The sequence below is a fragment of the Phyllostomus hastatus genome, unplaced genomic scaffold, assembly GCF_019186645.2.
Source record: "Phyllostomus hastatus isolate PE091 unplaced genomic scaffold, TTU_PhHast_1.1 phas_scaffold_46, whole genome shotgun sequence".
Taxonomy (NCBI): Eukaryota; Metazoa; Chordata; class Mammalia; order Chiroptera; family Phyllostomidae; genus Phyllostomus; species Phyllostomus hastatus.
In genome coordinates this window covers 27,582,240-27,603,246 of record NW_025334032.1, presented here as the reverse complement: position 1 = coordinate 27,603,246, position 21,007 = coordinate 27,582,240, and the positions used below count along the sequence as shown (strand labels likewise).

The 21,007-nt window shown below is 44.7% G+C and overlaps 2 protein-coding genes and 1 non-coding gene across 5 annotated transcripts; 2 read left to right on the top strand and 1 right to left on the bottom strand.

The window, feature by feature from the left end:
* Positions 1-292: 292 nt before the first annotated feature.
* On the top strand, positions 293-10,275 carry MAK16 (MAK16 homolog). Its single transcript, XM_045821577.1, has 10 exons — positions 293-370; positions 2,629-2,678; positions 2,969-3,078; positions 3,181-3,245; positions 3,436-3,587; positions 4,283-4,337; positions 7,819-7,893; positions 8,580-8,693; positions 9,330-9,395; positions 9,539-10,275. Exons 1-10 carry the CDS (start codon positions 356-358, stop codon positions 9,728-9,730), a joined length of 894 nt encoding a protein of 297 aa, XP_045677533.1. The 5' UTR covers positions 293-355; the 3' UTR covers positions 9,731-10,275.
* Positions 8,517-18,262, bottom strand: TTI2 (TELO2 interacting protein 2). 3 transcript variants are annotated; one of them, XM_045821573.1, is made up of 8 exons: positions 17,239-18,262; positions 15,472-15,658; positions 14,807-14,899; positions 13,276-13,463; positions 13,059-13,202; positions 11,461-11,623; positions 10,381-10,554; positions 8,517-8,652 (listed from the first exon to the last, which is right to left on the bottom strand). In XM_045821573.1, exons 1-7 carry the CDS (start codon positions 17,883-17,885, stop codon positions 10,450-10,452), a joined length of 1,527 nt encoding a protein of 508 aa, XP_045677529.1. In that variant the 5' UTR covers positions 17,886-18,262; the 3' UTR covers positions 8,517-8,652; positions 10,381-10,449. The 3 variants fall into 3 exon arrangements, with proteins under 3 accessions (XP_045677529.1, XP_045677530.1, XP_045677532.1); XM_045821574.1 differs by lacking the exon at positions 8,517-8,652 and adding an exon at positions 8,662-8,740; XM_045821576.1 differs by lacking the exons at positions 8,517-8,652; positions 10,381-10,554 and having other exon boundaries at positions 11,473-11,623; positions 13,034-13,202.
* A 330-nt stretch (positions 18,263-18,592) lies between these two features.
* Positions 18,593-18,696, top strand: LOC123807852. Its single transcript, XR_006783726.1, has one exon. It is a non-coding gene; the product is annotated as a small nucleolar RNA U13 (small nucleolar RNA).
* Positions 18,697-21,007: the final 2,311 nt, after the last annotated feature.

Below are 21,007 nucleotides of genomic sequence, written 5' to 3'. Positions count from 1 at the left end.
AAAGCCTGGTGGGCTGCTGGTCGAGGTCATAAACTGCGCGCTGGACAAGAGAGAGTCGGACGCTCTCCACTTGCGCGCCAAGGAGACAGCCGACGGCCACGCGGCGTTGCACGGAGCCCCCCTAGCTCGCGTCTGCAGTTTCTCAGTGAGCCCGGGGCGGGACCCACACTACACGACGCGAGCGAGCCGCGCGGGACTCAGGGCGAGCGCGAGTTAGACCGCCAGGCGGCGCTGCGTGCGAGTCTGAGAGATCAGAGCTCTCGCGGTAGGTGAGACTAAGCATTCCGGAAGTGATTTGTCGGAAGAGGCATGGCTGCTTCCGGGGTCTGGGTTCCCACGCTGGATTGCCGACACCATGCAGTCCGATGATGTGAGTCTTCCCCGTTGCTCTGCCACCCAGGGTTTACGCAGGTTGTCTTACCTTCTCGGCGACTCAGAGCGGCACACTCAGCCGGCTCATTTGCCTCACGTGGCTCCGGGAGCGAGGCTTTCACTGCCCCGGCTTTCGTGCGTGGGCTGTCACGTGTCTACCCTGGGCCTCCAGCCCGCTGCCCCACCGGGATTAAGGAGCCTAAAACCCACCTCGTTGGTCTAGAGGGTTGGCTTATCTAGACACTGGTGACAAACCCTGACGGACTCTGCGTGTGGTCCTGGGGGACTTAGAGCTGGGCGGGGGGCCTGGGGGAGGGGTGACGATACAGCCGAATTTAGACAACTTTAAGGATCCTTTTCATCCATGTGCACGTTACTTTCAATCAGCTGTTCCAGTGTTTAGATTTTTCTATGTATTTGTCCCACTAAGTGTCCAAGTCATGTTTTTTGGAAGCGTCCTACATTCCTGCATTAGTAACCTGTAGGGGAAACATTTAAGTGCTTACTGCATACCGGGCATACTGCGGTAGTTACTGGAGATTTGGTTGTTAATAAGCCAGACAGAAGACCTCTGCTTTCCTGAACACTGGTGGGAGAGACAGATCGTGAGGAAGTGAACAAACAGAAACAGTTGCACTGAGTAACAGTACTAGAAAAACAGACCAGAGGTGATGGAGTACGAAGTAATTAGCAGAGACCGCTTCAGAGAGGCCTGATCAGGAAAGGTTTTTCTGAATGGGAGACAATTGAGCTGAGATCTAAAGGATGAGAATGAACCGCCACCGAGGAGAGGAGGGGAAAGCCGTCCATCCAGGCAGCAGGAACAGGAAGGTACAAAGATCTGGAGGTTAGAGAGGAGGAATATATTCTAGGACACCGAGGTCCTGTGAAGTCCTGTAAGGGTTTTAGGGGTTTCCGTGGGAAATGACACGATTTCCGTGTGTGAAAAGTTCTCTAGTTGTGTGAAAGGTTTTTGAAGGAGAGTGAGTGAAAGCAAGGAGACTAGAATATAATGAAAGTAACTTCAGCTCAAGTAGTCACGGTGGCTGTGAAAGGAAATGGATAAATTTGAGATGATTTATCAGTTTTAATTGATGACTTGGTAAATAAAGGGACAGATGGAGGGTTTGGGGATTTGAACAACTAGGGCAGTGGTTGTATTCTGGAGGTGGGGGGACTGGAGAAGGAGCACGGTGCTCCTGTGAGAGCTGTGGAATCGAGAGCTCCATTTGGACATGCTGGTGTGTGTGATGCCTTTAGACAGCCACGTGGAGGTGCCCGTAGGCAGCTGGGTGTATACACAAGTCTGGTGCTCAGGTGAGAAGTGTGATCACCTGAGTGAACTAAATTGTTATTGGGTAAAATAACAATTTAGGAGTCATCAAGTAGAGGTGATATGTAAATCCAGCAGCCAGATGGAGCTCCTTTTCCAGTTTCATTTCCTCTGACCTGTTTCCTAACATCTAACATCCTCTGCCAGACACAGCCTATAAAATTGCAAAAATGTTGTTCCATTCTTTTACATTTATGCCTTCCCTTTAACTGTTTTAAGCCTTTCCCAGTTCCCCCAGGCAGTGCACTCAGAGGCTGTCATACTCGCACACACCTCGTTGTCCTTAGCTGCTTAGACAGCTGCTTTGTGATGCTCTGTGTGTCTGTCTCCCCGCCTGGACGGAGAACACTCTGAGGACTCCGCCTTCCCACACTGACAAGTGCCTTCTGTGTGTCAGTGCCTTACCTTCGTTAAGTGCGATGAAGGTGAACGAGGAAAGGACACACTAGTGCAGGATGGCGGAGATGATTTCCCTCGCCCGCAGTGAGATAAAATTACGGTGCATATGTCCAAAAGCCCAGTACTGTGCGTCTTTTTACCATGGACAGTGAACATTTTAAGTAGAAAAGGAAGGTTACAAAGTACATAATATGATCTAAGTTTGTTGAAAACATAGATGTAGGCATACTAGTTCTTGACATGTACACACATATACAAAAACCTGAAAATATTTACAAATACTAATGAAATTGTATTTCTGGGTAATGAGGTTATGGTTATTGCTAATTTGTACTTACTTTTTCTATAAGAATGTCATTTGTGTAACGAAAGGTCAGAATGTTTTACAAAGCACTCTCTCCTCCCATTTGTTAAAGACCCCTTTCCTCAGGAAAGCGGGGCACGCCTCAGAGCGTTGTTTCTGGGATTCTTGTGCCATCTCCTGGGTCTGAGCAACTGAAACGTGTTTATACTTTCTCCTGCAGGTTATCTGGGACACACTGGGAAACAGGCAATTTTGTTCCTTCAAAATAAGGTGAGTCTAGATTCACAACTTGGACAAAGATTCCTTTAGTGGCCCTTTTGGTAACCGATCTTAAAATGCTTGCCATAGCCCTGGCTGGTGTAGCTCAGTGGACTGAGCACGGGCTGCGAACAAAAGCATCACAGGTTTGATTCCCAGTCAGGGCATATGCCTGGGTTGCAGGCCACAGCCCCCAGCAACCGCACATTGATGTTTCTCTCTCTCTTTCTCCCTCCCTTCCCTCTCTAAAAATAAATAAATAAAATATTTTTAAAAAATGCTTGCCATTCCTCCCATTCTAGAACGAAGACACAGGGCTTCTGCAGAAATGAATACAGCCTGACTGGACTGTGTAACCGGTCGTCTTGTCCCCTGGCGAACAGTCAGTATGCCACGATCAAAGAAGAGAAAGGTAACTCCCCAGTTTCAGATTCCGTGGGAACTATTCAACAGCTCTCAAAGCATGCCCTTTGGTCCCTCTGAATAATATGAAGGTATTCCCTGTATCCTGCAGGACAGTGCTACTTGTACATGAAGGTTATAGAGAGAGCAGCCTTTCCTAGACGTCTCTGGGAACGGGTAAGACTTGGAACATAAAATTACAATACCCATTGATCTAGAGCAAAGCGCCAAGTTCTCTTCTTCCTCTCTCTTCCTTGACCGTATCTAGGTTACACCTTTCAAGCTGTCAAATTAGTTCCTGTGGGTGGTGTTACCAGGAAAGACCTGATCGTGTACCCTTCCCCTTCAACCTTTTTCTGTGTGATAGGTCCGTCTTCATAAAAACTATGAGAAGGCCCTGGAGCAAATTGATGAAAATCTCATTTACTGGCCTCGTTTCATTCGACACAAGTGTAAGCAGAGATTCACCAAGATCACCCAGTACCTAATTAGAATTCGAAAACTTACACTAAAGCGACAGTGAGTATTCAGGTCGTTTATTTATTTCTGAATCTATTTTCTCATGAATCGTGTTATGAAACTGAGAGATGATGAAACAAACCCCTAGTAATGCTTTCTGTAAATCCAACTTTGGGTACCCTTTTGTGATATGCTAAGAAGAGACTTTATCTCAGATTAAAGGTGGGCTCTTTGGTTTTGCAGGATTTTAAAAACAGTACAGTACAACTTGATTATTCCCTCCCTGTCTGAAAGTCAGCTTCAGAAAATATCGTTTACAACTCCCTGAGGGAATCTTAAAATTAAGGACTTAAAAATGACCTAAAAACTGTGAATAAACAGGAATGTAAGGACTTTACTCTGTGTTCAATGAAAACTAATTTTTAAAAGGAATATGAAATCCACACTTAATTGAGTTGTGACTTGCACAGGATACTAAAGATGTCAGTCTTCTACAGAAAATTCCCTTTTCTTAGTTCACTGAAGCATTGTTAGCATAGAGAATGTCCTCAGAAGTCTCAGAATGCCTAAAGCAAACAAAAGCAGCCACATTAAAATATATGTAAAAATGTCCAATTTTTTTATTGCATTACATTTATTTAGAAAATTTGCTGAACTGAGCTGAACCCTGCAAGTGAATACCAGTCCTTTTTTCCTTCTCATTTTTTTTAGCACATGTACTTGGGTTTTCTGATAATATGCTTTGTTTCCCCTAGGAAGAAGCTTGTTCCTCTGAGCAAAAAAGTGGAGCGGAGGGAAAAAAGAAGAGAGGTAACTTACTGCTCTGATAGTCATAGCATCTTTAATTTCACTGAGGGTAGGGCTCTGGAGGTGGGCCTACGAAAAAGATCGAGTCTCCATTATCCACGAACGGTTCAGGTCCTGGAGAATGGTTCACTGATGTGTGACACATTAGGTGCATAAGACAGCTGATATTCCACATTTTGAGATCGTGATTTTCAGGGCAGGTGAAGTGGGAGTGCTTTGAGGGTGTATGTAATGGGGAACGAGTAGAAAACCTTAAATAGAGATCCACAATTCCTTGTCTGAAATTCTTGATGTCAAATGTTTCAGAGGTCAGAATTTTGTTATATTGCTCATCTTATATCTTACCCTCAGCAGGGTTTGGGCATTCTAATCAAATACACTAGTAGTTTTGCAGTGAAATATAAGAATGTTCATTCACACTAGATTGAATTTTTTAAATCTTTTTAAGTAGACTCATATTAGTTCGGGTCATCTTAGGCCACGAAATTGAGGTGGGGGGTTTGTTTTGTTTTGAAAGTGTTAATAGGAATTGATTGGGATTATTTGTTTCTTTGAAGTAAACTAAGCAACTTCATGACCAGAGTAATGAGTAGTAATGTTAATGGTCTGCTATCCGTGGAACATCTAGTCCAGAAACTCCAGCCTTAGTTGCAGAGAGCAGCCTGCCTCTCCACCGCACTGGCACTTCACTCAAGCTGAATTTTCTCAAGCTTTTCAAGACCCAGGAACTAGCTTTTCCTGGCAAATGCAGACATTCATTCATTCTAGGTATTTGGTCTGCTTACCTCCCTTCTAGCAGTAGACATTTACCTGATCATTTGTGATACCGTCAAGAAAAACTTCAATGCCGTATTTTGTCATGTATAATGCGCACCCATGTTTTTGTGCATATTATACATGGGATTACTATACGCATGGTATGTACTCATTATGCCCATGTATATAATGTGCATCCTTATTTCTCCCTCAAAGATTTGGGCAAAAGAAGTATCCATTATACACAGCAAAATACGGTAATCGTGATGCGTTTGCTTCCATTAATCACAGAGTTCTATATCTCAAATCTATTTGATCACTGGTCTTCAAAGTTTTTGATCACTCACCCCATCAATAAAATTCGGAACATATGCTCCCTAGTATATCACTTACAAATGTTATGTACAGCAGGTATAAGTAGTTGTGCTGTCCACAAACAATCGTTCTATCCACAGAACATTTTTTTTTCTTTTCAAATCACTGGTAAAATATTACCTTTCTCTCATAAGAACAGATGAGTCCAGTTCTTAGCTGAGTATACCTTTGTCTTTAAGGGCTCTCGTAAACCCTTCATAGATATGTCAGCAGTACTTAGAGAAGTGCATTGTGGATTGTTTGCGTTAAGTACTTGGTCTTTATTTTTCATTCTCCACCACCAGTTGTTAAATAGGTTAAAAAGTTAAATTTTTTTGCCCTGGCTGGCGTAGCTCAGTGGATTGAGCACGGGCTGCGAACCAAAGTATTGCAGGTTCGATTCCCAGTCAGGGCACATGCCTGGATTGCAGGCCATGGCCCCCAGCAACTGCACATTGATGTTTCTCTCTCTCTCTCCCTCCCTTCCCTCTCTAAAAATAAATAAATAAAATCTTTTAAAAGTTAAACTTTTCTATTTCTGCCAAATAAGCCCTCAGGAAAAGTGTGGATTTAGAAGATAATTAAATACTCTGGAAAATTATATCTTTAAAATTTTATTATTTATTTATTTATTTATTTATTTATAGAGAGAGGGAGAGACATCAATGTATGGTTGCCTCTCATACGCCCCCTACTGGGGACCTGGCCCCAAAACCCAGGCATGTGCCCTGACTGGGAATCGAACCTACAACCCTTTGGTTTGCAGTTGGGTGTTCAGTCCTCTGAGCCACACCAGACAGGGTTGGATCTTCAAACTGTTTTAATGTGTGATTGAAATTTTTAGAGAAGACATCTTCAGCACTGTCACACATAGATGTAATCCCTTTCTTTTTAAGGTATTCCATTTGCAGACTTTTTTTTTTCTTTTCAAATCACTTGTAAAATATTCCCTTTCTGTTTTAAAAACAGATGAGTATATTTATCTATTTTTAAATTTATTTTAGTAGTTTATTTACTTTTTAAAATTCCTGCTACATTACATATTACTGACAGCCATCTTTAAGTTCTACAACTTATGAGACAGAGAAACATCGATTTGTTCTTCCACTGCTTTATGCATTTGTTGGTTGCTTCATGTATGTGCCCTGACCAGGGATTGAACCCATAACCTTGGTGGATCAGGACAGTGCTACCTGGCCAGGGCTCTACAACTATTTTTAGGGACCAAACCATTAATCAATCAGCATACCTTTAAAACTGCTCCCTATCTTACTGCAAACAATTCATCTACAAATCCACTTACCCAGTCAGAATAAAGGAGTGAGGCCACCACTTTCAAACTCTGTGCAGTATTCTCCCCTCGGAATGTCCTGTTCACTGTATTTGACATACAGCTATTTGCTTTATGGACAGAGTTCGACATGCCAATGTCAGTGCTTGTAAAAAGTAACGTGTTTCGAATATTTTTTCCCTACATCTCAGTGACTCACTCTTGAGGTGTAAGCACCCCTCTCAAGGGTCAAGTAGGACATCACAATAGTCTTAACTGATCCGCATGCCCAGTCTTCCTGCATTGTGATTTATCACACACTGTTCATCATTGTAACACAGCTTTGGTATATAATGCTTTGAAACCCTCTGTGACTGTACTGCCAAATAAATACAGTCGTAGGCTAGAAAGGTAGATTGAGGTTAATATTTGTTTGGGTTGTGGGCGGTACAGGTTGATGCCACATATTATTTCCTATGAGGGATCACTGAAGGAAGAAAGTTTTTAAAATTTGTTTCTCTTATCATGTGGGATCTAACATGGTTTTAGAAACCGTGAGTGAGGCTCTCCGTTCCCTTTTCTTGAAGTCTGCCTCAGGTTGCTAATTTTCTGAGACACTTAATGTGGACCTACCTGCTTTTCATATCTATCAAAAGCTTTGTTAGAATTTGAGTATTATTTATAAAAACTCTAGAAATTTTTGTAGTTGAAAGGTTCCCAAGATTTGAGAGGTAAAGAAGAAATATGTCTGGTTGGAGAGGCAGAAGCCCCCGTTAACGCCCTGACTGGTGTGGCTCAGTGGGTTGGGTGCCCTGTGAGCCAGAAGGTCGCAGGTTAGATTCCTGGTCAGGGCACATGCCTGGGTTGTGGGCCGCATACCCGGTTGGAGGCATGCTAGAGGCAGCCAGTCAATGTTTTTCCTTCTCTTTGTCCCTCCCTGTCCCTCTTTCTAAAAATAAATAAAATATTTTTTTTAAAGGAGCCCCATAATAACAAGTGGGAGAAGTGATTACATTGTCTTTGTGATAAAAGCTTCATAGTTTCTTCCACGGGCTGAAAAATGAGTACTAACGAAGTTAATGGGGTTTGCTCCTTCTCCCACAGGAAAAGGCATTGATAGCTGCTCAGCTGGACAATGCCATAGAGAAGGAATTGCTGGAGAGACTTAAACAAGACACGGTGAGTAGGCTAGAACTCAGGGTACAAATTTCATGTTTTAGGTGGGACTAGAAAACGTGGAAAATGGGTTTTATTTTTGAACATGCTAGAAGATGTTCACCTTGACTTTATTCCTGGCCTGATACGGATCCTGGCTTCTCCACTGAAGTTCACTGACGCAAGCACACAAATGCGTTGGTTGTCCTGGGTACTCCCTTTAGCACGAGGGCCCTTTCCCTCTCGCCACCACTCCCAGCTCCTGGTCCCAGACTGCAGCCCCAGGGCTCCGTAGAAAAGCCACGCAGTTTTGACCCTCCTGCCTGTTATCCTCTTTTCAGGTTCTTCAAAGTTAACTTTTATTCTCTTCTTAAAATAATGTCATAGAAACAACATGAATAAAATTTTTTTCCTTGTTATTTCCCCCTTTATCACGAAAATCACACTTGTTGTAAACATGGGTTTTATAGACTACTGAGTTTCCAGTGATCTGCTTCCATCCTTCATTGAATTTACCAGTTTGATGATTTTTGTTAAAATGGGCTTTTTAAAGACACTGCCAGCTCTAGCCTTGAAAACAATATAGAAATATTACTCCTCAAATTGAGTGTTCTCCTTTCACTGAGGGACGAAATAACCAGTTTGTCGGACAGTGGACTTGAGGTGTGGGATGCAAATACAGCTAAAGCCGATCCGTTCATGTTCCGCAGTACGGCGACATCTACAACTTCCCTATCCACGCCTTCGACAAGGCCCTGGAGCAGCAGGAGGCGGAGAGCGACTCTTCAGATGCGGAGGAAAAAGAAGATGATGATGATGAGGAAGTAAGCTGTGTTTGTATTTTCACTTTGTCAAGCAGTAATCTGTAGGACTACATTTATTTTAATGTAATTAAGAGACAGGACACCCTCTTCACCCCCTAACCAAAACTAATCATTGATCCCATTTTCTGTCAGGAGACTAACCCAGGTTCAGGGGTGGCTGTGGTGGTCTCCAGGGTCTCTGCACTGACAGTCTCAGCCTTACTGATGAGCACGCTAACACTTTTCCTGCGAGATGGCAAATGAAGTAGCCTCGTCAGGAACCTACAGAAATTTTCACAAGGATTTAATCTTACTATTAACCTAGGAGAGGTACTTAAGTGGTAGTATTTTTAGGAAAAGGGCACATTTAGCAAGTAGCTGTTTAGCCACACAGTATACTTCCGTAGGTACAGAGGCATACTTTTCCTAAAACTACTGTTTGATTGTTTGAAATTAATTTAGTTGAATATAGAAAGAATTGTTTGTAAATATTACATACTGATTTCAGAAATACTAAACTTGGAAATAGGTAGATTTTAGTTGCCTAGTTAAGTAGATTGTGATTGTTATTTTATGTATTTACCAAAAAATAAACTAGGTGTCTAAGTTAAATTTTCCTGATGTATTTTGAACATCACAGTTATGCTTTATTTTTAGGATGTGGGAAAAAGAGAATTTGTGGAAGATGATGAGGTGGATGAGAGTGACATAAGTGACTTTGAGGTGAGACTTATGAGTAAGAGAAAGGCTTTCCAAACACACAGGGGTGGGAACCAAACTCTCCAGTTGGTTCTAAGTTGAGATGACAACAGAATCTGGGGACTAAATCCAGCATCTTCTCTTAACTTTTCCCCTCCCTGTGTTAGGAAATGGATAAACTGGATGCCAGCAGTGATGAAGAGCAGGAGGAGTCCTCCAGTGAGGAAGAAGAAAAGGCCTTTGATGCCAAACACAAAGGCAAAACACCCCTGAAAGGCCCCTGGCGGAGGAAACGAGCGTATGTGGAAATAGAGTACGAGCAGGAGACGGAGCCGGTGGCCAAGGCCAAAGCCACGTGATCTCCACTCGGACATTTGTAACAGGACTGAGCATGGTGAACTTTCTCCTCATCACATCGCAACTCCAGCTTTTACTCCTGATGTTGTATTCAACACAATATTTGTGTTTTTGATATTTATGCCACTTCTGTGGGGCAAGAAGTGTGGGGGGGACTGGTGGAAAAGTTGTAAACAGAGTATTTTTATGGCTTTGGCATGTGTTGAAGTAACACTTTGTGTCCAAGAAGCCTAACAGATGAGTTTGTGGCTGTAAATATTTCTAAATTTTAAATGCCCACCCTTGGTTACTGTCCCCTACTTTAATTCAGACGTGTCCAGACTCCTGCCCTCGCTGGTGTGGCTCAGTGGATGAAGTGCCGCCCTGTAAACCTACAGGTCACCGGTCTGAATTCCCAGTCAGGGCGCACGCCTGGTTTGCGGGCCAGCTCCCCAGCTGGGGGTGTGCGAGAGGCACCGGACTGATGTACCTTTAACGCATCCTTGTTTCTCTCCCTCTCTCTTTCCCTTCCCCTCTCTAAAAATAAATAACATCTTTAAAAAAGAAAGAAATGTCCAGACTTCAGTTTTTCTTGTTCTTCCCATACTTCTATTGGAGTAAAAGGAAAGAAAGAAAAGGATGACGTAAATTATAATGTCTAGTATAAAAATACCTTTTTCTGTAAGTAACTGCATTTACACAAAGAGAAAACCCTCTCCTCTTCAGGGAAACAAGACAAACCCTAAGTCCCGCCGTGGGGGGCGCCTCCGGAACCCTGCTGCACTTTCCTGAGGCAGCTTGCCACCTGGCTGTCCTCACAGCTTTGGAGACTTGTGGCCAGGAGACCCTGAAACGTGAAACCAAACAGACTTTGGTTTGTTACTTCTTCCCCTCTCACCTGGGCTCCTCTTTCTGGGCACCAGGCTCGGAGGAGGAAAGGACGGGTGACACTGGGGGACAGTTCGCAGAACACGTGTAGCTGTAAACACTGTCGGCACACTTGGAAATGTCCTGCTGGCTCACAAAGCAGCAGCTGAATGCCAGCCAGAGCGAATTAGACTGGATCTAGGGCCTGACAACTGCCTGAGGTTGAGGAGCCAAGGTGAGGTTCAGTCTGAATAGACTAATAAAACTAGACTACTTCTAAATATTGTCAGGGGATGAATCTTTTATGCTGCCTACATCATTTCAAGATTCTAAATGGGATAAGAAATGAGGCAATAGTTTATTAAATATATAAATACTCACATAGCTATCACATGCTATGGCTTTGAGAAGTTAGCTTTTGTGGAATATGAAGCCAAAGAAAGAATTCCCACGTGGATAAACAAGAATGCAGAAAAGCACAGCTGCCCTGAAAAGTGGGGAGCATTTCTGGGATCTGAACTACTCTACCTATATTACTATTTCTGGGTGGCTTACAGCCCATTAATTAACCTTTTATTTTTTTTTTCCAATTCAATGACAGGAACAGAACTTAAATTTTACAAACTTTTGATCACAGTCCTTTCACCCGTTCTTTGTCTTAGCCCCAGAGATAGTTTCTAAACCTCCTGCTTTTTGGACTGAACGGTTCTAAATACCTTTGTTCCCACTCTGTTGAAGGCCAGCAGGTTCCAGAGGTGGAGACCTGCCGCCGCCACATTCACGTACAGGCTTGGACAGGCCCGTGAGGAACGAATTACAATCAACTGTGGGAATTACTCGAGGACAAGGAGGCCCGACTGAAAGCGAGCTGCAGGCTGCCCCTTACCTTCACTCGCCCCTGAGAGCAGTGGTCCAGGAGAACCAGGCAGGCCGTGGCCTCCTCCAACAAGGCACTCTTCACGGGCTCGGGTGTAAGGCTGCGGTCCCTCGCCACATCGCACACCAGTTTCAAGAGAGCCTTCAGCAAGACCACGAGTCTACAGGGAACCCTGGAATCCAGAGGAAAAACCATGTTCATACTCTACACCTGGGTGTTAGACTGGAGACTTCAAAGACCATCTAGGATATAAAGCCCTCACTTCTAAGTGAAGGAACTGAAGTCAAATGTGTTAGACCACAGAGCTGGAAGCACAACTAGAGACCAGACTCCAGATGTCTGAACTTCAAGGCCAATTATTTTTCTCCAGCATACTGCCCCTGTACACACACACACACTGGCCGGCCCACAGAAAACGAGTTTCCCTCCAGAAGCCTGGCTCCACTCTGGAAGGAAGGAGCCCCTACTGAACAGGGCGGCCTGGGATTCCCCCTGTACCTGTGGCCAGAGCACAGGAGCCGGCCCATAGTCCTTCAACTTTGAAGCAGTCTCAGACCAGGAGTCCAAAACAAGATGAGGGACATGTGCTTGGCTTCTGGGACTTCAGTGTCAATTTGCATTTTCTGTCACTTAACTCCAGATCCCAGCTTACCAACAGTTCAGCCCAATCTATTACTAGCCCTTCTAAAAGATTCTCGACACAAGAAAAGAAGTTCTGAAAATGGACAGTGGTGATGGTTGCACAAAATCTGGAATGTACTTAATGCCACTGACCTGTTTATTTTAAAATAGTAAATTTTTTTTATCACAATAAAAACTAAAGCCATGGAAGCTGGAAGTACTATAGTAATAGAAGCTGGAAAGTAATTTTAACTTGTAGTGTGAAAATATGCAAAGTAAACCATATTTCTGGACAGAAATATAACTGGGGAAAGTTTGCATCTGCTACCTTGACCTGAAAAACATTAAGTGCTTTCCTACACCCTACTGCTTAGCCTCCCACATGTCACCAGTCAGTATTCAGCCCGCTGTCCCGCAAGCCCCACCCTCCACAGCAAGTCACAGTCGGTTTCTACCCTTCTGACCCCGACGTCTGCTTGCTGGTCTCTTCCTGGAATCTTGGTCTCTGCTCTTTAAAAGCCTGGCATATTAATTTGATTCAGCTTCATTTATCCATCTATTCATTCTATTTTAAGTGTATTCTTCAGAGTTGGAATGCTTTCTAAGCTATCATATCCTGAATTAGCATTCTCCTAATCACTGTTCAGGCACATGGTATGAAGAGTTTTGGTCTCAACTGGATTTAGAAAACATTAGGAGGAACAAAGTTAAGCATGTCTTTATTATATACAGCACTTCTAAATGGCCTTTTAAACTTTAATGTGCACTATTAATCTAAAGAGATAGACACCTGAAACAACAATGGGTGTCTTTTATCTTTCAAAGGCTATTTTCTCAGTGCAAACTTCAACAGGTGTGTAAAACTGGGAGCACTCAAATACATGGCATGGCCTTAATACTGCATGCAGCATGTACACCTGCACAGGTTCTGAAGGGAAAGTCTGGGTTCCACCCTGCTTACCACACTTCCCTGCGGGCTGTTATACCTCGGCCAAATGCACTGCATGAGAAGTTTCAGGGTTTCCAGTATCTTCAGTCTCGCCTCCTCCTCTGGTCCGTCATAAACCTCCAGATAACCGAGGATGACTCGCTCCAGCCTCCTCATGTGCCGCACACTTAGGATCCCCAACCTACGAACGGAAGAGCAACGTGACACCAAAGAGCTGAAGCCGGAGTCGGCAGGCCAGCAGCCCAGGCACTCGCCTCTGCACAAAAGCTGGCAGGTTTCTCGCGTAGGTCCTGCGTAAGAGGATGCGGTGCTCCGGCTCCATGTGGGTCAGGATCAGCTGCAGCACCTCGTCACAGTGTGTGGTGGGGCGAGCGGCACCTCCCTTCCAGTGCAGGGCTTTCTCCAGGACCGGAAATAAGTCCAGCAGACACAGCAGCACGGCCTGGAGAGCAAATGGACAGAACTGGTCATCCGACTGCACTCGCCATGTGCACTGAGGTTTCTGAGCAACTTCATGCCTCTATTCTTGGGGTCCATGTCACGGAATTCTACAACACACTAGTAAGTGAGTGCGTATTACTTTGTTTTTCCTAACTTTTTTTTTTCTTTTTACATTATCTCCATCTGAAAGTCTCAAATAAGTTAATACCTTCTCCTCACTGTGCTGTGCTAAGCTGTAAAATGGGAAGAAAGGCAGAGCTGGGATTCGAACCCAAATTTTAGGAGCTGGAGTCTGCTGTAAATCCAAGCAACACGTACGTGTACTTACAGTAGAACTGCTCCTAGAGAGATTCTAAGGAGAACCTGTGTCCAGCTGCACCACCCTACCTGAACTGTCAGTGTGTCCCAGCGATCCCTCCTAGCTCTCCTGGGCTCTTTGGTTTCCTCAGTTTTTGGGGCAGGGTTTATTTTAATTCTTAAACACCATCTGAAGAGTCCTAACCCTTCTGACTGTTAGCACCTGGATTCTCAATGCCTAAAATAATACTTTAAAAAAGGTAGCAAGGTGAAGGGTTAAGGGTGGGTAGGCATAAAATAAGAACCCTGGTTATTTCTACATCTAACTTTATATACCTTGTTCCTTCTGTCTTGAGAATACTGTTCCCCCTCCTAACAAACTCCTACTTATCCTTTGTAAGTAAATACCGCCTACTCTGGATTCCCCCTAAAACCACCCAAGACCACCAAACCTGGTTAGTTGCCTGCTGCTGGACACCCACTGCACTGTACAGAAACCTCTTTTAATAAATGTATCACTCTGTACTGTGGACCTATGTATACCTATATATTTACATAAATACCTCCCAAAGGGTTTCTTAAAGCCAGAAACCTCGTCTGATTCACTCGCTCTTGGAACCGACAGTGGTTACTGGCACACAGCAGGTACTCAGTGTCTACTGGATAAAAGAATAAATGACACTAACAAACCCAACCCACGAGGCCTTAATGTGTGTTGATGATGAAGCAACACAGAAGGAGGGGCACTTAAATTAATAAAAGTAGAACTTTTTCCCGACATAAATCTGTCCCCAGGCAACACGTAACTGACCCAGACGAAGACAAGCACCAGCCCTCCATGGCCCCTGAGAACGCAGGTGCTCGCCTGGCGCCGAGGCGTTTTCCCTGGTCACCGCTGCCCCCATTTTCGGCTGGGCAGTGGCTCTCAGTCACCACCCTCACCTACCAAGAGGAGACAGTGTCTCAGCTATCCTTATTCCCGTGACGCCACCCTCCACTCAGATCTGAAGACGGAGGCTCACAGTCACCCGCAAACCTCGCGGTTACCTGAACGAGGCGGTGCTCCGGCGTGTACAGGTGGCTGACAAGGGCGTGGTACAGGACCTGGGCCCTGTTGTACTGCAGCAAATCGGCAGCGGGCTGCAACCGGACAAATCACCCAACGAAAAGGAAAGTCAGCCAACGTTGGCAAAATGTTGGTAATTTTAAAAACTGAATTATGGGTGTATGAGATCCATTATACCCCTCTCTACTTCTCTGTGTATTTTTAAAGTTCCATGAAACATAGTTAAGAAAGAAACAAGCAAACTTCCTCGAGTAATAGATTGCACATTTTGGTGTAATTCCTCTCAGTTTGATTTTTTTGCTCCTTGGAAGTCAACTGCTAATTACTCAAAGTCTGGCTATTCAGTTTGACAATGGCCTATGTTTTGTGTATAGAATAATGGTCCATGTTTTATATATACATATATATATATATATATATATATATATATATCCTATCAGATATAACTTCTACTAGGTTGGCAGATGGAATGACTATAAAGAGAAAAAATACAATATGTGAATTCAGTCACATAACAGCATCAGTAGAAAGCCAGCCAATAAAACATGTAAACACAGGCAGCAGTACAACAGTCATCGACAACGGGGTACAGCCCTGTGACTCCGTCTCTCCCATCACCACAGATGACAGGGCAGGGGCCGCTTACCACGTTGAGCACAATGTGGTGGAGGCAGCGCACACCCAGGACTTTGTTCTCAGTTTGGTAGTCATCTGAGATGAGCAGTGACGGGGGGAGGATCCTTTCTAGGTGCTGGTTCAGCCAGGGCCGAGTGACCTGCTGCAGAGTCCACGAGAAAACGTGTTTGGTGGCAGGGTTCTTCTTCCAGGATTCCCTAAACCGGAATGTGAAACTAAATTCAGTAAAGAGACATGGTAGTAGCTAGCAAGGAAAATTAAGCTAAATATAATGTTCCTTGTCTTTGGAAAACAAAAACAAAAACATCCCCTGTAAGGTAACTCCTGATGCTATAACATACATTTTAAGATTTTGATCAAAATAACTTACAGGACTGACACTACATGCATTTAACATTCCCCCAGAGCTCTGGCTCTAAAGCTCATCCAGTGAGAAGCAGTCATCCACAACCGCAGCCATGCAAAGCATCTGTGGTGACAGTGGAGGTGGTTACAGTGAAGGTATGGCGAGAAGGGAGAGATGAGTAATAGAAATGTCTTCAGATTATCATTGCTATAAAGGAACAAATGAATCAATATTTGAACGGTATTTGTAGCTTATGAGTTTACACATATTACTCAACTAATCTTCAAAATAACTGTAATACGTAGTACTATCTTTATATTACAAAGTATAACACTGAGGTTCAGAGAGAGGATCTAACTCGGTCCTACTCAATCAACAAAAGGAGGCATCATCTGCCTCACAACTAAGCCTTTTAGCTCCAAGTCCCTAGTAAAACGACAATTATGTGCACATTTTTTTTTGTATTACTAGTGTTACAGAGACCCTTGCAGGGCATTTGGTCCTGCCAGAAAACACCCATGGAGACAATCCCTCCACACCAAAAGGTCCCTGAAATGTGGTCCCGTCCAACACATCCATAAGCATAGTTGATCCCAACAAATGGTCCTTGACATTGGACCTTGTCAACAATGTCCACGCCTCAGAAATGACCCTGGTTCATAGAGCCCATAACATTTATTTATACTGCCGGTTTACAGGATTAACACATAAAATAATTGTACTTTATTGGTATAATAATTATGCCGTGACTGTACTGCCAATAACAACCCTTCTCGACTGGATGGTCTCGCTTGGTCATGGCACATGGGGTTGGGTAGATGGGTTGGCACGACCAAATGTCTTTGTGGGGGTTTCGGACAGGACCAGATTTCAAGGACGTTTTGGCTGAATGAATCAAATGACCCCATGGTAGTTTTGGACAACAAAAGTCCCCAAACACAAATACTAACATCCAAAGAAGCAAGTGGAAACTCAAATACTTTATCTAATAACAGTCTAAAGCTTTTATTTTCATCCCAAACGCTGCTTCCATATCTAATAACTATCGGTATCTACTAGCGATGAGTTTCAAGACCCCTTATTTTAAGTTCAAACCATGAGTTTAAATCCTCTCCAAACTCCCACGCCCACCTAACTTAAGAATTTAAGTCTAAATAAATGAGACAGCACTTCCAATTCCCAGGACCTGGCGACCGGAAAAAGCACTGGGAAACGTAGTCGTTAGACCTGGGTGCTACTGTCAGCTTCACCGGTATCTAGTTAAGTCGTTTATAGCAAATCACAACCTTTCAGGGTCTTCAAGAAACGCTTGAAGATCTGCTACTACAACGCTTTCATCTTACTGCTGAAGAACCCAAGGTCCCTTTGAGCTCCGGCACTCGGAGACAGGCTGAAGCTCAATTCGCCGGCCCTTTCTGCAGGGTTACTCACTTATTCAAGTCGGGCTTGAGAAGCCCCAGTACCAAAGTAAATCTCCCTTTCTCATCTTCATTTTCGCCGTGGAGGAATCCTGCCACAGAACCACACTCAGTTACTTGAAGCAACAAGGCCAGCACCTCTCCAGCAACGTCCTGAGACGTCGGCCTGGTCCACGGTTGTTCCAGGCTGTGTGTGACGGCATAAATATAGATGGGTCCTGCTAAGTGACGCAGGGCCGTCTTCCATGCAGGGCAAACCAAGGAATTCTTGGCAGACTCAACTTTCCTCAAGAGCTTGATAAACAGTAACCCAACGGCCGCCGCTCTCTCGGCCACTGCTGAGAAACCATCCTCTCTACCTCCCTGCTCCTTGGTTGGGGCTGCATACTTCTCCAGGGCTTTGGCCACCTTCCCCAGCATCTCAGGCATTCCACCGGGCGATGTCCCGCTCCCCTCAAATAACTTATCACACTCTGTGGCTTCTAGGAGAACATCGAGGTCTTGAAGAGCTGCATTTCTGTCCTTGCTCCGTCGGGGTTCCTGGCCGGTAAGATGGTGCAAAATCTGGGAGAAGGCCTGTCCGAGGGCGGAAGAAGGGCACTCTCCAGGCAAGGAAGAGCCCTCCCGCGGTGGGGATTCCCGAGAGCTGTCAGGCTCCATTCCTGACTGCTGCAGGTCACGGCGGGAGGGGATCCGCTAAAGAGGGTAAGAAGGATCACCGGAAGCTGGGCTTCTCCCAAAGAACAGGACTAAAGCCAAATCGAACGGCGACACATCCAGGCGAAAGGAGGGCGAGTCTAACCAGCATAAGAGTCAAGTGTGCACAAAGGAAAAGATGCAGGAAAGGGAAAGGGATCTCTTCGGGAGTAGTAACACAACCTCCCAACAGTGCACAGAAATTACTCCCGCCTACCTGAAGACTCAAAGCAAAACATAAAAAGTTTCAGGAACGAACCCTAAAACAGGGTACTAACACGACTCCAGGTACCTGCAGCTTTTCCTGCATTCTGAGCCTATCAGGAGTCGCACCTAGCTAACGTCGTTGCCGCAAAGCAGAAGGATTAGCTTCCGCCAATACAGCGTCAACTCTTCGCCATTTCACGACTAACTGTCGTAAAGCAATCAGGATTCAGGTTTTATTAAAGGGTGGAACCATGGGAAAAAATTTGCATAGAGAATAATCCGCTCACTAATTTTGTTTCTGTTTTCACTTACTAAGGAGAAGCAAGAGAAAAATTCAAACCTGTCGCTGGTGTTGAAAAACATACAGTATTTTGCGTGTCAATACTGATACATACGGACTGTGTCACCCTTTCTTAGAAGTTAGTGCATCATATTCGAGAATCCTTAACTTTTTCTTGTTATCGATCCTTTTGTAGTTCATAAGTGTGATGATTGGGTGTTCACGCTCTTGTGTGACATGTGCCTCCCACAAACCTTGTTACGACATCGGCACATTACCCGTCTGACATGAACTCTGAGGATCCACTTAAACTTAAATTTTAGGGGCATTTTTGCAATTTTCCTTAACAAAGCTGTCTGAATGCTACTCTAAGCCGTCTACTCTATGAATCAGTTTTGAGCTGCAGTATCTCCCGTGAGGACGGTTAGTGCTACATAAAGTTATCTCTGTTCTGTGCGATTAGTTTGAGTGAAAGGCTCTTGGCTTTGGGAGAGCGAGTACCACGTTGGGACGCGGGCGCGGCCCTCTTGGAATCGGGGCTGGTGGCCAGGGCTGGGAAGTCTGTCTCCCCGTGGCTCTGCCGGGGGTGGTTGCCACGTGCTCGCGGGCAGCTGCGCGCGGTGCTCTGTCTGGACAGCAGGCGGCGCTTGGAGCCAGCTAGAGAGCCGGAGAGCAGCTTTGCCCCAAAGCAAGCCTTCGGTTCGTTTTGAATAGGGAAGGGAGTTATGGAGTGCGACTCCTTTGTCCCAGTGGGTCTCATACTGCGTCGGCAAGGCTAGTCCCCCTGCTGTGGGTTTTCTGAGGATAAAATTGTGTCCAACTGACCCAAGGGCCGGTCACAGTTCCTGGTCAACCTTGGAAGTTCGTCCGTGATTTTATATAGCTTCCTATTTTCTGGGGTAGCAAAGGAGTCTAGGCGAGGGCAGGAGCACTGAGAGACAGGCGTCGGGCATCGGGCGGGGTCGGAGAACCGGCTTGGTAGCCGCGGGGAGTTGAGAGTGGGGTTTGAAGAGTCAGCGGCCGCTTAGATGCGCTGGTGGGTGGGCGGGCAGGCTTAGCCAACGCCACGCTCTCGGCTGGTCGCCTCCTGGCTTTGGGATTCCACCCATGAGCAAAGTACTTGTCTTGCAGAGGTCTCCCCCGCTACGCTCAGAGTTTCCTGGGGCCCAAGACCATGTATTTATCCTCAGTGCCTGGCACAAGTTAAGTCATGCAATAAGTATTCGTTGAACCCCACATGTCCACACACAGAGGATTGGCTGAATAAATCACGGTGCATCCACACAATGTAGTTCTGTGCAATCTCTGAGCCCCCAAGAATCGAGAGAAAGCCCCGCGGGCTGTGGGGTGCGGGACGTGTAGGGAGGGAAGTGTCACGAGTAGGTTCTCCCCAAGGAGTGGTTGCGGTTCTGAGACACCGGACTCCAGGTCCGCCCTGGAGAGGACACGGCCTGCAAGTTTCTTACCTGTGATGCTTTCCTTGCTCCCTCACTGTGTGACCTCTCCGCACCCTAATTTCTTTAAGTGTAAAATGTGGGTGATAATAGTTCCTACTTCTTAGATTTGTTATGAGAAATAAAGAAGTTAAATATATATGTAAGTAGCTTAGAGCACTCTGTGCAGTGGTGAGGTCTATACAAGTGTTGGCGCTTGTTAAACCACCGCTTCTGTATTTTAACTTACTTTTCCTCTTTTGGGGGGATTTTTGTGGTTTGGACTCTTCCTCTCTCATTTGGCCTTGCCTTTTCTGACTAATTGGAGGCACTCATGATTTTCTAAGCAATTTCAGACAGATTACAAATCATTTTCTCCCAAGTGGATTCTCCCATGCTAGGGTCCGTGTGCCCAGCAAGACGCCAATCCACAGAGAGTTATTGTATTCCTGCCATGTGGGAGCCTGTCTTCCCTGTTCCAGCGGCTCTCATTCCCTCATGAGCAAAGTACTTACTTGTCTTGCAGAGGTCTCCCCCGCTACGCTCAGAGTTTCCTGGGCCCTAAGACCATGTACTTATCCTCAGTGCCTGGCACAATTTAAGTCACGCAATGAATGTTCGCTGAACCCCACATGTCCATACACAGAGGATTGGTTGAATAAACCAGGGCGCATCTACACAATGCAGTTCTGTGCAGCTGCACAAAGGAATGAAGACCATCTCTGTGGAAGGCCATGGAACTCTGGTACGTATTAAGTAATAAAAAGCAGGGTGGAGACCGTGGATATGTTGCCTTTGTTTTTAGAAAGACCTATGCATTTGCTTACATTTTAAAGAAGCAATGGAAACATAAATTACAAGTTAGTAAAAATGGTTAGCTTCATATACTGTGTTTTATTGTTTATCTTTGGAATCCTGTGCATGTTTTACATAATTTTAAAAGAAAATAACACAGCATTTTCTATAAGAAAAAAAAGCCATTGAAGTATATGAGGAGTTACTCTTATATCCCATGGAATAGTAAGACTCTGACTTTAACTCATTATTCTCATTCTACATTCTTACTGTGACACATCCTAAGAACAAAAAGAAATAGCAAAGAGACCGAACTGCATGTAGGTATAGTATTTGTTAGCAATAATGCTGGTATTGCTATTTAAATGTGA